Source organism: Pristis pectinata, chromosome 7, assembly GCF_009764475.1.
Source record: "Pristis pectinata isolate sPriPec2 chromosome 7, sPriPec2.1.pri, whole genome shotgun sequence".
NCBI classification, from domain to species: Eukaryota; Metazoa; Chordata; class Chondrichthyes; order Rhinopristiformes; family Pristidae; genus Pristis; species Pristis pectinata.
In genome coordinates, this window is record NC_067411.1 from 85,969,562 (window position 1) to 85,987,671 (window position 18,110).

Sequence of the window (18,110 nt, forward strand, 5' to 3'; positions counted from 1 at the left end):
ACTCTGCCCCCGTAGGAAGATACTTGGAACCGTCCTGTCCAGTGCTGAAGCTTTTGCATCCAGCTCCTGCCGGTGTGCGTGCTAGGCTTTCTTGGTGGGGTTCAGGTACACTTCCAGACGAACACACAAGGATAATTCTATGAATATCAGCATTTCATTTAACACACAGGGCTATTCATATGCACTATTTACTTATTTTTGTAACTTATAGATATGTTTATGTCTTTATGTCTTGCACTGTACTGCTGCCACAAAACAACAGATTTCACTACATATGACAGTGATAATAAACCTGATTCTGATGAACACACAAGGTTCATCGTATGAACATCAAGGCTTCATATGATCACACGGGACTTTTCATATGAACACACGGGACTTTTCACATCACACTCTTCCTATGAATACACGACTGCAATGTGAACATACAGAGCTCTTCATATGATCACACAAGGCTTTTCATATGAACACATAGGGCTTCATATGATTACATGGGACCTGTCATGAACACATAGAGCTTCATATGACTACATGGGGCTTTTCGTATGAACATATATGGCTTCATATAATTACACAAGGCTATTCATATGAACATACAGGGCTTCATATGATCACATGGGACTTTTCATATGAACACAAAGAGCTTCATATGATCACATGGGACTTGTCATGAACATATAGAGCTTCATATGATTACACGAGGCCTTTCATACGCACATACAGGGCTTCATATGATCACTCGGGGCTTTATACGAACACACGGGGCTCGCCACCCCCCCGGCCCGCACACTCACCTTGCTGCCACCTGCCGGCTCTCCACTGAACTGCGCAGGCGTGGAGTTCCCTTCCGGCCGCGGGGGGGTGAGAGGTCAAACATCCGGGTGGGGCCGCGCTGCCACGTCTGGTTCCTGCGCCCCGACATCCGGGAGCGGCCGGTTACCGTTCAAACGGACGGAGCCTGCCCGGTGCCCCCCCTCCCCCGGTCCTAGGCTCTCCGCTCCCCCGGCCGCCGGCCCCGCACACGGACGCCCAGCCCGAGCCGCCATGTGGGCCCGGCTGTTGCTGCAGCTGCTGTGGGCCCAGCTCCTGTGGCCGCTGCTCCGCGGCTCCGAGCTGACCTTCGAGCTGCCCGACAACGCCAAGCAGTGTTTCTACGAGGACATCGTCCAGGGCACCAAGTGCACGCTGGAGTTCCAGGTGGGGCTGCGTTGGGTTTGGGGGGGGCACGGAGTGGGTGATGGATGGAAGGGTCAGGGAGGTAGGGAGGAAGGGGGGGTTTCAGAGAGTTGGGGGGAGGGAGGGGGGCTTCAGAGAGTTGGGGGGCAGGGAGGCTTCAGAGAGTTGGAGGGAGGGAAGGAGGCTTCAGAGAGTTGGAGGGAGGGGGGCAGGGAGGCTTCAGAGAGTTGGGGGGCAGGGAGGCTTCAGAGAGTTGGAGGGAGGGAGGCTTCAGAGAGTTGGAGGGAGGGAGGCTTCAGAGAGTTGGAGGGAGGGAGGGGGGCAGGGAGGCTTCAGAGAGTTGGAGGGAGGGAGGGGGGCAGGGAGGCTTCAGAGAGTTGGAGGGAGGGAGGGGGGCAGGGAGGCTTCAGAGAGTTGGAGGGAGGGAGGGGGGCAGGGAGGCTTCAGAGAGTTGGAGGGAGGGAGGGGGGCAGGGAGGCTTCAGAGAGTTGGAGGGAGGGAGGGGGGCAGGGAGGCTTCAGAGAGTTGGAGGGAGGGAGGGGGGCAGGGAGGCTTCAGAGAGTTGGAGGGAGGGAGGGGGGCAGGGAGGCTTCAGAGAGTTGGAGGGAGGGAGGGGGGCAGGGAGGCTTCAGAGAGTTGGAGGGAGGGAGGGGGGCAGGGAGGCTTCAGAGAGTTGGAGGGAGGGAGGGGGGCAGGGAGGCTTCAGAGAGTTGGAGGGAGGGAGGGGGGCAGGGAGGCTTCAGAGAGTTGGAGGGAGGGAGGGGGGCAGGGAGGCTTCAGAGAGTTGGAGGGAGGGAGGGGGGCAGGGAGGCTTCAGAGAGTTGGAGGGAGGGAGGGGGGCAGGGAGGCTTCAGAGAGTTGGAGGGAGGGAGGGGGGCAGGGAGGCTTCAGAGAGTTGGAGGGAGGGAGGGGGGCAGGGAGGCTTCAGAGAGTTGGAGGGAGGGAGGGGGGCAGGGAGGCTTCAGAGAGTTGGAGGGAGGGAGGGGGGCAGGGAGGCTTCAGAGAGTTGGAGGGAGGGAGGGGGGCAGGGAGGCTTCAGAGAGTTGGAGGGAGGGGGGCAGGAGGCTTCAGAGAGTTGGAGGGAGGGAGGGGGGCAGGGAGGCTTCAGAGAGTTGGAGGGAGGGAGGGGGCAGGGAGGCTTCAGAGAGTTGGAGGGAGGGAGGGGGCAGGGAGGCTTCAGAGAGTTGGAGGGAGGGGGGCAGGGAGGCTTCAGAGAGTTGGAGGGAGGGAGGGGGGCAGGGAGGCTTCAGAGAGTTGGAGGGAGGGAGGGGGGCAGGGAGGCTTCAGAGAGTTGGAGGGAGGGAGGGGGGCAGGGAGGCTTCAGAGAGTTGGAGGGAGGGAGGGGGGCAGGGAGGCTTCAGAGAGTTGGAGGGAGGGAGGGGGGCAGGGAGGCTTCAGAGAGTTGGAGGGAGGGGGGCAGGGAGGCTTCAGAGAGTGGGAGGGAGGGAGGGGGGCAGGGAGGCTTCAGAGAGTGGGAGGGAGGGGGGCAGGGAGGCTTCAGAGAGTGGGAGGGAGGGGGGCAGGGAGGCTTCAGAGAGTGGGAGGGAGGGAGGGGGGCAGGGAGGCTTCAGAGAGTGGGAGGGAGGGAGGGGGGCAGGGAGGCTTCAGAGAGTGGGAGGGAGGGGGGCAGGGAGGCTTCAGAGAGTTGGAGGGAGGGAGGGGGGCTTCAGAGAGTTGGAGGGAGGGAGGGGGGCTTCAGAGAGTTGGAGGGAGGGAGGGGGGCTTCAGAGAGTTGGAGGGAGGGAGGGGGGGCTTCAGAGAGTTGGAGGGGGGGCTTCAGAGAGTTGGAGGGGGGGCTTCAGAGAGTTGGAGGGAGGGGGGGGGGCTTCAGAGAGTTGGAGGGAGGGAGGGGGGGCCTTCAGAGAGTTGGAGGGAGGGGGGGGCTTCAGAGAGTTGGAGGGGGGGGGGGCTTCAGAGAGTTGGAGGGAGGGGGGAGGGGGGCTTCAGCGAGTTGGAGGGAGGGGGGAGGGAAGGTGAAAACTGGAGAGGTGTGGCATGAAGGGTACTTTGATGGGGAAAGAAGAAATTAAGATAGGGAGATTGGAGAGAGGGTGATGGTTTCATGAGGGAGGAGATGTAGAGGTGAGGGAGGGGACTGGGAAGAGAGAAAAGGAGTGGGGGCATTTGGGAGGGGAACCTGGAGCAGACAGGCAGAGGGAGGAGGGGAGTGTTGGTGGTTGAAGGAGGTAAGTCTGAGGCATGATGCCATTCTTGGGTAGATTATGTGTAACATGAGATTCTTTGGGATTGCAGGTCCAATGAAGGGGCTTGGTATTAATTTTCTCCCTGTACACTGGTATACATTGTACTCAAGATAGCTGATGAGATTGGGCATTCTCTCATGGATACCTGTCCTTTTCAATTTGGTTTAAGTTCATTGTAACTGAAGAATAACGGGAAGGAAGGCTTAAATGTGCATTGCTAAATGCAGGTTGACACTGTCTGGTCTGGCATTCTGTTGCCTGGCATGTTTTGAACCTGTAGTACATATTTATATCTAACTAAGATCTATACTAATCTGTATCTAATTAACTTGTGGAACTCTCGCAAACTCAGCCAACAGCATTTCCAACTTAGAAACTTTGGGTTATGGACAGTTCTCGGATCCCCTGCATAACTTGGGGAGTGTGTATGCTTCAAAAGAACAGTTCTCTTGCTCAGAGGAAGATGATCGTGGGAAATTACTGTGACCCTAAGGGTGGCAGATTAACTAGAAAGTTTCAATCTGTATATCTAATATAGCATAGAAGAAAATTAAATTTCTGCTATGTGTTGTGTCAGGTTAATGTTATACATGTTGAATCAGTTCAGTCCTTGTGAGCATATTGTGCACATATCATTAGGCAAAAATTCAATTCAAATAAATACAGGTACTGAAACTGGATTGCGTAGTGGAGGCGTCAGGTTGGATGCTTCCAATGAAGTGTCAAACTATGAACCTTTTTTTGTTGTCTCTGCTGAGTTGACATAACCTAATGTTTCCAGCATTTTAAAACAAAAAAAAACTTTGATTTTCAGCTCTTGTTCACTTCTAAATTTGAGCCATGGCAAGATAACAATGCAAGAAATAGAAGTAGTGTTAGGTCATCTGGCCCTCCAAGTATTCGGCAAGATCATGGCTGATCTTCCACTTCCGTGCCATTTTCCTGCACTGTCCCCGATCTGTCCTACTCTGTTTTGAATGAACTCAAAGGCTGAGCCTCCACGGCCCTTTGGGATGGGAAATTCCAAAGATTCACCACCTGATTGAAGACATTTCCTCTCATCTCAGTCTTAAATGCCCCACACCGAATTCTGAGACTGATTGTGGTTCTAAATTCCTCAGCCAGAGGAAGTAACTTTACTGCACTTAGTCTGTCAAGCTCTGAAAGAAATCTGTAAGTTTCAATGAGATTTTCTCTCATTCTTCTAAACTTGAGAGTACAAACCTCGTCATCCCAGGATCCTCGTCATCCCAGGATCTAGTCTAGTGAATCTTTTGCACATCCTCAATGGAAAACACACCAATTTTTAATTAAACCAAACTTGTACAACAGTAATCAATCCCTATATAATTGCAGTTAAATGTCTTACTCTTGTAATCAAATCCTCTCATAATAAAGGCTGACATGGCATTTGCGTTTCTGCACCTGTGTATTGGCTTTTGGTGACTTGCATATATGGACACCTTGGCCACTTTGAACATTAACATTTCCCAATTTGTCTTCATTTACAACATAACCTGCTTCTCTGTTTTGTGCACCAGAGTGGATGACTTTGCATTTTTCCCACATTGTATTCATGTCCTTCCCCATTCACTTAGCTTTGTGTCCCTGGATGTCTCTTTACATCCTCCTCCCTATTCACAATCCCACCTAGTTTTGCTTCAACAGCAAACTTGGAAATGTAACCGTTGGTTCTCTAGGCAAATCATTGATATCAATTATAAACAGCTTGGGACAAGTGCTGATTGTTGTACTACCCCAGTAGTCATGGCCTGCCCACCTGACAGACCCATTTTTCCCACTTCACTATTTTCATTATGTCAGTATTTTAACACCACCTTCCCCAATTCTGTGTGCTTTATGTTTGTTGACTAATCTCCTGTGCAGGACTTTATCAAAAGCTACACGTGTTGGTTCCTTCTTAACCCACCAGTCATGTCCTGAAACATCTCCAATAGATTAAGCAAACATGATTTTCTTATCGTTCATGCTGACTTTACACAATCTTACTATTTTCTGGGTATTTTATTGGATACATCTTTGTGGATTCCAGCAAGTTCCCACCAATGTTAGGTTAGTATGTTGGTAATTCTTTGCTATCCTCCAATTGGCAGGAACCATTTCAGAATGTATAGAACTTCAAAAGATGATAACTAGAGCATCCACTATCTTCAGAGCTGCCTCTTTCAAAACTCTGACGTGTAGGTCATCAGCTACTTGGGATTTGTCAATGAGTCAACATGGCCATAGTTGTCTGAATGGCCCCCTCCACAGCAGCATGATGGTGCAGCTGTCTTAATGCTCTGGCATTCTGGGTTGATCCCAATCTTCAGTGCTGTCTAGAGTTTGTCTACTCTCTCCGTAACTGCATGGGTTTCCCTTGGGTGCTTTTTTTTACCACACCTCCCAAAGATGTGTGGTTAGGTGACTGTTAATTACCCCTAGTATACATGGGTGGTAAGAAAATTGGGGGATAGTTGATGGACACGTTAAAGAGAATACCTTATAGGAAAATAAGCAAGGGAATGGGATTGTCTGGAGAGCTAGTGTAAACTTGATTGGCTGTCTCATGTCAAAAGGAAATATCAGTTCTGCAGAGCCAAGATTGTCCCCAGCTACTGTGCTGATGTTATCCCTTATTCACAATAGAATTTACATTCTGCTGTTTTTGATTACTGACCTGTCCTATTTTTCTGTGAGATGTGCTGCTCATTAGCATGAAAAAAAGCTGGAAAAGTAAAATTCTGGTGGGATGCAGTGAAAAACTAAAGGTATGCATGATTATGTAAAAAGATCTTGAGGGAGGAAATACTGTAGTTAATTTATAAAAACTGTGGTATTGTTATTTCTGTAGTTATTGCCAAAATTACCTGTTGGATTTCAGAGCACAATTTTAAAAATCCAGTTACAACTTTTGACAGGGTATGAAAGTCACAAGCAGAAACTAAAATGAAAAAGCATGACACATTCATCATTTTTGGCAATTGTACAATGTTAAATCAATCACATGGACCCCTTTTGCTGTTCAGCAAAGAAGGCCCTACAGTGAAAACTGCCACATGCATGTCAGCTTTACAGCAGGTATTTTCCAAAGGTTTTTAAAAATGATTTGCAATACATTGCCTGTATGGTGAGTAATATGTGGCTATTGATGAAAGCCCTGAGATACTGCTGATCCAGCTTTAAGTATTCCATGTACATTTTATAATAAAGTGATTGAAAATAGTAGAAGAATACTGTGTAGGCTTGCCTGGAGATTGTGCAAGTGTATAATTCTCTTTAGCTTGGAAAAGTTCTCATCACATTGGAGGAAGTCATAGGCTAGTGTGATATTTTATAAGCTGCTTATTGCTTTATTTTAAACCCACTTGCTTTTATTTAAGAGGAATTTGTATAGGATGCCTATTCTGTACGTTAGCCACAGTAATAAAGGCTGGTCTTGGCTCTGCTTTTAAGGAGAGAGTGAATTTCATCATTCATGCTGGTGCATTATTTGACCATGTGTGTGTTGAAGTGAGCCTCTTTTACAAATGGGTTTAGCACCAAATGTGATCTCAAGAGTTGTTAGGTCACATTGTTTTTCTTTTGCTGTGAATGTTAACTGCTTGGTTGGATACTGGGGAAATTTACAAAGTTCATTTTGAAGAGACAAGGTGTCTTATTTTGTCAGCTGAAGTTTATGACAAAGAATATCATCCTTCTAATTGAGTCAAAACCTTGGAAAATGAAGCAGCTCATGTTCACCAGATTTATGCCATAGTCGAATTGAGAAATAAATCTGCACTTCAATGTAAGTCTGAAGGCTTTGAATGTGGTTCTGGGCCTATATTTTGCTAAATTCCGAACCATTCAACATACTTGGGGAAAAGAACTTGAGGTACCTTAAGCCTTTTCATTGCTTATCAAGCAGCGAGAAACAAGGCATTTCCAGTGCTAAGTTTTGCTTTGGTTTAATGTGCAAGTTATCATCCCTTTATTCCCAGATCTTTGAAGATTAGAGCTTAAGCTTTAAATATTTTGAATGTGAAGATTGTGACATTGCAGAATCATTTTGTGGAATATGTGCTTACTCCAGTCTCTGCATATCTGAATTTTGCAGCACTGACACTCCAGAAAGGGCAGCATGCACAGTGACCAGAGTTCATCATTTGGTTTGGTTTGTGCAGATGTGGCACATTTCCCAATTTTGTCATCAGTGATAGCAAAAAGGGCATCAGTATCTGCAGACTCAGAAATTCCCTTTGTCCTGTACGTCCCTCCCACTGCTTCTCTGCAACTTAAACCTAATTGGACTCTCCCAGTTCTGACAAAAGGCATTCAACCTGAAGCATTCACTCTATTTCTCTTTTTGCAGATGTTGCCTGACTTGCTGAATCTTTCCAGCATTTCTGTTTTTATTTCAGACTTTCAGTATCTCCAGTTTTTCTTTATTTTTCATAAATTATATAGTAACCTGATTTAACTGAAATTGTGACCTGTCGCTGAGTCTTTATAGTAAGTGGAAAACACGTGCATTTTGTTTTTGTTACTTTGACATTGCCTAGGGAATTTTGGTCTTCTAAATTCTTGAATTTTTGTGTGTTTAACAGGTCATCACTGGTGGCCATTATGATGTGGACTGTCGGTTAGAAGATGCTGATGGTGCTGTTTTGTACAAGGAGATGAAGAAACAATATGATAGTTTCACCTTCACAGCTGCAAAAAATGGAACTTACAAGTTCTGTTTCAGCAATGAATTTTCCACCTTCACTCACAAAACCGTTTACTTTGATTTCCAAGTTGGGGATGACCCCCCCTTGTTCCCCAATGAAAACAGGGTGTCAGCACTGACTCAGGTATGAAAGGGATTTTTGTCTGTTTTTAATAGATTTATTGGGTTGAATACAGTGTTTTCAATTTGGATGATAAACTTCCAAAAGTATTTATAAATTATAGTATATATAAGCTGTGAGAAGAAATTGTGGTACTTTTAATAACTTGACTCATCAAATTGAGTGATCTACTTTGTTAATCCAAGCCAATAATGCTCCTCCCAGATTTTACCTTAATTGCTTCCTTACAAAAGTTTTAAAAATCCTGAGGGTAACTTTAACCCCCAAAGTTGAGTTTGGTTTGGATGAAATGTTAAAATATTAATCAGAAGCAGGGATTCTATTTAACTCATCTGTCTACTTGTGGATTTAAAGGAGGCAGAATGAAAAGCAGCTGATCGGTCCTCTTTCTAAAGACATTGGTCATTGAGATCCTTTTTCTTTAAGAAAGGTGACTTGTGATTTAGGTTTAACAAAGCTTCTGTTTTGAATTCATATTGATGGTTTCTTGGATGTCAGATAGTTTGGTAGATAAGGTGAGAAGGAATCTGTTTAATGCATTTTATTTTAGAGCATGCAGCAGAAATAGTATTTTAAGGCTAGTGACGTATTGTACTGGGAAAGGATGATGGAGAACATTTTTAAGATGCAGAGGAAGGGAAAGGAAAGAATAAAAGGGATGTAGAATCTGCTGAATGATAAAAAGGAATTATGGTACAAGGCAAAGTGAGGGACAAAATAAGAAACAACTGGCTGCAGAAATGTGTAAATAGGAATTCCCGAATCATTAACTGTAATTGTTGAACTCCTGTTGAGTCAAGAAGGCTATAATGCGAAGTTGAAAGAGGTACTGTTCCACAATCTTTTAACCTGTGGAATTGCTCTGCATTATCTGCCAGTGAATGTTATGAATAGATGTTAGCTGTTCTTTGCTCAATGGTTCAGCTGTAATTAAAACTTAATCTTATGTTATACTTCCAAATAATTCTCCCCAATCTATTGACTAATATGCAGTAAAAGCTCCTCTGAGCAGATATGAGAGAAAACTCATTGGAAATAACTACACCAAATGAGGCTGAGCTCATATGTAAATTTTGTGTATTTACTCAGTATAGTACAGGAGGAGGCCATTGAGTCCATACCAGCTCCCAGCAGAGCAGTACCGTTCCTTTCCCTTTCCCCTGTAACTTGTTCTCTTTTGCATGCCACTTGCCTACACCATGTTAACCCACCAGCACATCAAAGGAATGTGGGAAGAAACTGAAGCAACTGGCAGAAACCCATATGGTACAAGGAGGATGTGCAGCCTCCACACAGTAAGCATCTGATGTCAGGATCAGACTTGGATCACTGGAGTTTTGAAGCAGCAGCACTAATTGCTCCACTAGTGTGTCATCCATTTGATTACTAGTTCAGAATACATTAGGAAAAATATTTGTGCACATCTCCCAAAATTTACATTTAATATTTGTGACAACAGAAATGGCAAGACTTGAAAGAATAACTAGCAAAAGGTACTACATCAAGTGAGCAATGTTTAGGGAATGTGAAGGATATAATGGTGTACTTGATGAAATTTGATGTATGGAAATGAATGTTACATTAGAACTAACATTTTCTTTTCAAAATATTTATACTTTCAATAATAAATCAGATGGAGTCTGCTTGTGTCACGATGCATGAAGCCATGAAGTCGGTCATTGATTATCAAACCCATTTCCGTCTAAGGGAAGCACAGGGGCGAAGTCGTGCTGAGGACCTGAATTCAAGAGTTGCTTTTTGGTCCATAGGAGAAGCTCTCATCTTATTGGTTGTGAGTCTTGGGCAAGTGGTTCTCCTCAGGAGCTTCTTCTCAGATAAAAGAACCACTTATTCACGTGTTGGTTCATAACGGGTAGCCTCAAGTTTAAAGCAGTACCTAACAGTTTTCAGTTCACTGACTTGTTTGATTATTAGGTTCAGGAATGCTATTAAGATTTAAATCCTTATTGAAACTATTTTCTCTTCACCTTTGGACTGTTCACTAGAGTAAATATTCCGATTGAAATATTGCAATGCTACTGCAGCTGAATTAGCTGGATGTCCAACAGTTACCTGCATCACAGGCTGTGTCCACCAGATGGCAAAGCCATTGACATTTAACTTTGCTTAGATTAATGATTCATTGTTCACACGTCTTGAACGTAGTGAAGTGATGCATCAGATCCTTTGAAATAATTTTCGTGTAAATATGATCTATGGAGTTTTCAATACATCCAAGCTATTTTAAAGTTTGGAGAGGATCACTTATCACAGCTGCAACGACTGTTTGAGATCTTAAACTATCAGCTGCAATTTAATTGATTTGTCACTTGGTTTGTGATGTAACAGTGGAAATACTGTGGTATTTCTTAAGCTTGCTTTTCTTTGCATTGAGAAGCAATTTTTGTACCTTGTTCATTGGATTTGCAACATGACAGTATTTTGAAATCTAGTCAGGTTACATCATGTACATGTTTTACCTATTAAGGTGCCCCTTAAATTTTTAGTTCTCTCCTATAGCTATATCTACAATGGAACAGCCATTTATAAAAGGTTGGTGACATGAAAACCATAATTTCCAAGGGAAGATATTGTTTTATAATAAACTTGCCAGTTTCCACTTTAGTTTTGTGAAAGCTCATTTGCGTCGTGTATGTCTGTCTTGTATGAATTTGCTAAGTATTGAGTAAATCAAACCTGTAAGGATTAAAAGAGGAAATTGGGATTATTACATATACCAGGGTGTAAATTTTTTCTGCTTATTGTAAAGGGGATAACAGTAAATTGTCTGTGGCAAGTTTCACATTGGTTGAGTTAAAGTGAAATTTTAAGTCACATCTTTTTAAAAAAAAAACCCACGGGTCTTATAAAGGCCAGAAATCAATATGTATCTAAAACTCTGTAATCAATGGATATTAAATGCAGTTACAGATGTATTGAAGGTGGCAGGTCTATGATAAATGTCATTGTTCTAATTGGGAAACATTAGGAGCTTTAATTAGGTTTTGTCTTTTCTTTCTATTGATGCGCTTAAGATTTGTAAGTTGAAATGGTGCACTGATTTGATTTTTTTTCTGGAATCTCCCAACACCTGACATTTATGTGATTACCCATTTGAATAATAGGATTTGCCTTGCACATTATCCATCCAGTTTGAGTGACTACACCTATGGACATTTGTTGTATGCTATAAATCGTGCAAGCTTAGTTATGACTATAAAACCTATTGTGGCAGTACATTTGCCAGAATTACAAACCAGATCAGTACTTCTAATTGAATAGTAACTGTTTAAAATGTATACTTAGTTTAAGTTCTTGTGTCAAACATTGTAGTCTGTTCCATTTAATTAAACATGTTCATATTGCACTGTAAATTCTGAAGCAATGAGGGCTTAGTTTTATTTTGTATGAATGAAGACACAGGATTTGTTACAAATGCATAAATTATTGAAATACAAGACATTGTATTGATAACCATTTGTTTGTATTAAATCTTGTAGCTTAAACCACTAACCAAATGGACCCCACACTATAATTCCACTTCATTCAGTTTTCAGACCTCAGTGTAAACCTGCATTGGAAGGTTATTGGTAAATGTAAGATACAGACTCTGTGAAATTGGACAATAATAAAAAAATAAAGTTGTGCATCTGACTCCAGTTCTGAAAAATGTTAAACTTACAAGTGAATTTACTGTAAGTTGAATATACATCAGTTGTTTGGAATTGTAATGTAGGGCAAATATAAATGAAAAATGTGTATTGAGTCGATGAATTTTAAGGCTTTGCTTCATGATCTGCATGCAATTTGGTTATAAAAATAAGCATTAAAAAAAAAGGTAAGAATGAATATCCAGTGAAACACTTGAAGACCTGGTTAGCCCTGATTAAGTTGTACTTGGAATAAGAAATCGTTCTCTATGACTATTGTCCTGTTGAAATATGAAATCCAGTCTCTACCATGTAGAGTGGAGTCAAAACTATCTTTTGAATAACCCACATCTAAATCTTTTGGTGCTGGAGTATATTTCAATTAGAAAAAGAAGGTAAATTTACCTTGTGCTAATTTTGTCTCTTCATCCTATATAGGTACCATGATATACTAGTTCATATGATCTTTTCTCCCTTTGATAGTTCCTAAATCTCCACTTGCATTGATCAGGTATTAGCATCAATATGGAGACTGGTGGTATAGTAAGGTGGGGAAACATTTTGCTTTCAGAAGAGTGTTTGTATACAAGCCATAGCAGAAGTAAATTTTAAGTTCAACAATCAAGGGAATAGATTGCTGTCTCTGAAAATGTGTACTTCAGTATGGTCCTAATCATTTTAATTCATGCACTTGTGTGAACAGATCCGTCTAGGTTAATGAGAATTTTAAAAATTCAGTATTTTAATGTGCTGTAAAAATTTCTTGCATTTGAATCTAACATTTTATTCATATCTGTTGAGAACATTACTGGCACAGCTCATCTTTATTGTCCATCCCTAGCTTCCTAGGAGAAGGTGGTGAGTTGACTGCTTGAACTCTTGTAGTTTGAATGATGAATGTATTGTTGTAGTGGCCTTGATTTTGTTGAGTGAAGCCTGCTACCTGCTCTTCCATTTGCATACTCCTTGTTTAATTTAAGTCATTAATTGTGTGCAATTCTGGTTGCCCCAATATAGGAAAGATGTTAGAGGCTTTGGAAAGGGTGGAAAAGGGGTTTACCAGGATGCTGCCTGGATTAGCAAGTGTGAGCTATTAAGGAGAGGTTGGTCAAGGCTGAGGGAAGATCTAATTCGGGAGATCCACAGCAAACAATCTACACTTTGATTTGAGTCCAAATGTTTCCTTGCATAATCTTTGAAATAAAATCACACAGACCTTTGCTCCAAATTTGAAATTAATTAAAAAAAATCATGGTAATATAGAGAAAAATAAGGTAATCACTTACCTGCACCCTTAAGTAACCACTTATCTTTTTAAATTAATGCCATCCCTCCTTTACTTAGACCAGGAGTTGCTTGATGGGGTGGGCATCTGGATAGGTGGTTTTGCTATTTACTCTGCTTCTAGTACATTGGCTCGGTGGTGTGTGGGTGGGGGGGGTGATCTCAATGCCGTCCAAGATGCTGCTGCTCCACATTGAATGGTCTTGGTTCATGGATTTCTTTGGTAGGGATATTGCTCTTTTTCAAGGTAGTCTTGAGAATATTCTTGAACCTATTCAGAGTTCTGTTATAGTAAGAGAGACTGCATTTCAGGTGCCTGGCTTCAAGCATGTAAGGCTTGGTCATAGGTTGATTTTTTAGGAGGATGTTAATGGAAGAGCAATGCTGAGCTTTAGGAAGAAAATTTCAGACCTTATGGCCTAGGGGAGCTGAAGGCATGGCCATCAAAGGAAGCAAGGAGTACAGTAGACTCAGAAGCCCACTGTTCCTAGATATTGCGAGGATGGGAGCTCTTGCAGAGATATGGGGTTGGGTAAAGTGATGGAAGCATTTGAACGTGTGGATAAACATTTTAAATTGGAGAAGCTGGGTTAATCAATTGTAGGACAGGATATTAGCCAGAAAAAAAAAACATGGAAATAGTCAAATAGTGGGTGACGAATACATGCATGAACAAAAGATTAGTTGAGAGGGGACATAATGGTGAAAGCAGGTTTTTTTTCTTGTGATGGAGAGAATGATAGGATTTTCAGATCAGCCAAATAGGACACTGAGGTTCTGAACAATTTGAGATGGTGAGGGAATTTGCAGAGATCAAAGACAAGAGCCTTAATCTTTCTAGCACGTAACTGGAGGAAATTGCAGGTTGACTGGACTAGGTGTTGGACAATCAATGTGGTAGCACAGAAACATGGATGAATTGATAAGCTTGGCAATGAAATGGATATGTGGGTCATGTCACATGTGGAACTTGGTGCTTTCAGATGTTGCTGAAGGCCAATGTGCAGAGGAAAAAATAGGAGCCAATTGTTCTTATGAAGACTCCAAAAGTAATGTGCAGGTGGAAAAAGAAGTCAGCAGAAGATCCTCTGATTATAACTAGCCAGCAGAAGGCAGTCTCTTTAGACAGTTCCTCGGGATTAAAGATGATTTGCATCCTTTCCTCTTTAAATACTTTGAGTGACCTAGCCTCCACAACTCTCGGGGGTAGGTAATTCCAGTCAGGGGTAGGTAATTCCAGAGATTACCACCCTCTGTGCGGAGAAATTCCAATGCACTACAGTTTTAAATGATCGTCCTCTTTTAAATATCCCCTCATCCAAGGCACTCAACATCTACCCTGCAATGCACCCTAGAGTCAAACTTCTTCAGTTCATGATAAGACAACCCTCTTATCTCAGGAAATAGCCTAGTGAATTTCTTCTGGACTGCCTCAAATGCTGGTATTTCCTTTTTTGAATAAAGGAACTAAAACTGTACACACTACTCCAGGTGCAGCCTCATTGCAGGCTCTCTTCCTATTGGTTGTGCTCTTTCTCTCATATCTACCTTTTAGATTTTTTCCCCTCTCTCCTTGATCTTGAATTGTGATATGTTATTCCTTCACTCAACAGTACAACTTTATGCTTTGTTCGTTATTGGACCTGCTCCTCCTCTCACAGACTAAGCTACCCTTGAGCTGAGACTTTCACATAACCAATCTTGTACTTTGTCACAGATGTCTTTGTTCCAATGATAAAGCCCTTTGGATGTTTCAAGTCCTCTGTTGTTTTCTATCCTCTAATTCTTTTGACAATTGTTCCTCAGTACATTCAGTGGTGATTTAATCAATATTCTGTTTTGAGAATCCTATTTTGTTAGTAGTTCCTTGCAGATTTGATTAATGATTTGTCCCAGGTTATCTGCCTATTTCAAACTTAACACTATTTCAGGTCATCGTGTACCCGGTACTCTGACGTTCATGTTTGCAAGTTTTAAACACATTCCTTTTTTCAGCACCTTCTCAGCAGTTAGCATCATTTTCAACATAATTGATCATTATACTTCTCAATCCTACACCAGGTTAATATAATCAAAACGGGAAATGCCAGGCAACATCTGTGGGCAGAGAAACGGAGTCAACATTTCAGTCAATGACCCTTCATCAAAACTGGAAAGTGAGAAAACAAGCATGTTTTGAATTGTAGGAAGGAGGAGGGTTAGAGGGAGCAAAGGAATATCTGTGATAGAATATGCAGACTAAAGTTGTCAAGGTAACAATTGCTTTAAATTCAGTATAAACAGAAAAGAAACAAAAGAACATATTGAAACTGAAATAACTAGTGCCATCTGAGAGAGAAAAATGCTGGCTACCTGAAACTGTTGAATTCAGTATGAAGTCCCAGGAGCTCCAATGTGCCTTAATGGAAGATGAAGTGCTGTATGTCGAGCTTGCATTGGATATCATTGGAACGGTGTAGGATGCTCGAAACAAGAGGTCAGAGGGCAAATGGGATAGAGAACTAAAATGGCATGCAACTTGGAGTTCAAATTGTAACACATTGTAGCTGCCATAATATAGTGAAATATTGCTCTATAACAGTCAAAATTAAAACAGGTGTTTCAGAAATATTACTTGAGCTTTTCTCTTTAAAACATTATATCCTTTTAAGCTACCTCTTACAAATTACAGGCCTTCAAAGAGATGGTTTGGGTGAAGAGCAGATACATATTCAAGAACGGAAAATGAAGTGTTGAAAGCTCGAACTCCCTGACCTCAGTTGCTCAGGGGTCTGATGGTGTTTGGAGATTGGTTGGTGAGCAATCAGATTGTAGGTGATGGAGCAAGTTAAAAATGCTGTTTACTGGGTAGCTTGTTTGGCTTGGAGGAAATTTTCCTTTCTCCTCCATAGCTACAGGCAGTGCTGGAAAGCACCAATCTCTCAAATTCAGCCCTTCACACCCACTTTAAACTGCCACGTTTCTCAAGGCTGACTGCCTGTGGTTATGAATGTAATGACTGCTAATATACTGTACATGTTTTGAAACTTTTTTCACATTTTTCACCTGAAAGGATTTGGAAACGTTTGATCCACTTTCTGGTACTGAAGAGCAAAACAGTCAATAGACTCATAGTAGGGTGACAAGGCATAAGAAGGTTAAAAAGCAGGAGTGTTAAAAGTCAATCTGATTAATTCAAACCAGGTAATTTGACAAAGAAGCAATAAGATATTTTTTTTGGATTACTGTAAGATGAAATAAAGCAGCTTAATGATTCATGTCAAGTCCATGTCTGAGTACCTGATTCAGGTGAGAAGGGGTACCAAGATTAAAACCTTGGTTTATGCCGTCTCATGAGCAGGTATAATGTAGTGGGTGTTAAATCTCATTTGGAACTGCTGTCACTGAAACTGAAAAGTATCTACAGCGAATCCAAATATATTAGGCAAACTGCCAAATACGATTTACTAACAAAATTATATTTACAAATAAACACTTCTGCAGTACTATTAACCAATTCTGATTAAACCATAAACATAGGCTGTAATAAAAAAGAATGGGGTAGAACTTGACTTTTGGAAGAGTGAAACGCCTGACAACAAATCAGTAGTTTATTTTACATCTTGTGAATTTTAGCTATCACCCATTTTATATCATACAATTAAGATTTTCTCCAACATTTCACATAGAACAACTTCAAATCCAAGATTCCTGAGATACTTATGTCATGAGTACCATGATATTCCAGAAATTCATCCACTTGCACTGACTTGTATGTCTAAATATATCAGGAACATCCTCTGACATTCAGAGGTGATTGAGAGTTTGTTAGGCCAGCTGTTCAGTTGAAACACTAAGTAGGAGGGCCTACTATTCCGATTTCAGTCTGGTCCCTAGATATTTGAATCAAATAATAACAGACAAAAAGGTGTCTGTGAAATGCTCCTTAAAAGCAAACAAGGAAGTGTTAGCAGAAAATGAATAGAGGGATCCTGTTTATCAGATATAGAAAGATAAAATAGTTATAAAGCAGAAACAGCAAAGGTGGATAAAAGCAGTGGGTTGATTGACACATCTGATATTTTGTAGTGTGCCCCATGTCTTATTACACAAGGTGATCAGATTTATAGAAGATGCTATAATTAGGCAAGGAATTATTTAAATTCAATGACCCATTCTTAGACACTGATCTTGAAAATGTGTATGGAATTTTAAAAAGTAATAAAGGCTTCTTCATGTCAGTTTCCAACTACATTTTCAAATCATTGCATTTTATTAATTAAAAAGTTGAATGTAAAAAGGCATCTTTACATGATTTATCCTAGAATCTATCTTCCCAAGGAATTTTGTGGTGTTAAACGTATTTACCCATATGGTTACACTTTATCTCAATTTTGCTCCTTAAGTAGTAGCATGTGCAGGTTTATAATGGTGTAATGAGGGTAATAGAGCAACTGAGTTTAGTCAATGGTGGGATCAAGAATGTACCTTCATAAACAAGATTAAAGAAGAATAGGGTGCTAAATCTTCCTGGTAAATGCTGTCAATTCCATGGTGAACCAGGAGTATTTACCCCTATATATGAAGCAAATTTGAGACTTCACCCTTATGCTTCTGAGTTTGAAAGTCCTGAATTTGCTGACATTGTTGACAGTGAATCTGTCAATATGTTCTGCTGCTGGAGTATGAACTTTGAGACTCCATAGTACCTGGACTGTAAAAGGCTGCACTTGACTTGGGATCCATAAGCCTATTCATTTCAATGGAGATTTAACAGCCGCATAGAAAAGAGATGTGAAAAGGTAAATTATTTTCATTATTATTTTTATGGTATTATTTTTAATTAAAAGTATTTTGAATGGTATTAGGTAAATTTATTTTGATTATTTTTAACATGTTTTAAAATTCATAAGTGTTCCAAAAGCTTGACAGTTTTATCTGTGCTAAAGCTGGGGGCATTGTATTACTGTCTTTGAAAGGTTTAC

At 41.6% G+C, this 18,110-nt stretch overlaps 1 protein-coding gene across 1 annotated transcript; it reads left to right on the plus strand.

Moving 5' to 3' along the window:
* The first annotated feature begins 1,031 nt into the window (after positions 1-1,031).
* On the plus strand, positions 1,032-11,859 carry tmed7 (transmembrane p24 trafficking protein 7). The gene is made up of 3 exons (XM_052020101.1): positions 1,032-1,197; positions 7,970-8,215; positions 9,846-11,859. The coding sequence occupies exons 1-3, from the start codon at positions 1,045-1,047 to the stop codon at positions 10,080-10,082; spliced, it is 636 nt and encodes a 211-aa protein (XP_051876061.1). The 5' UTR covers positions 1,032-1,044; the 3' UTR covers positions 10,083-11,859.
* The last annotated feature ends 6,251 nt before the right edge of the window (positions 11,860-18,110 follow it).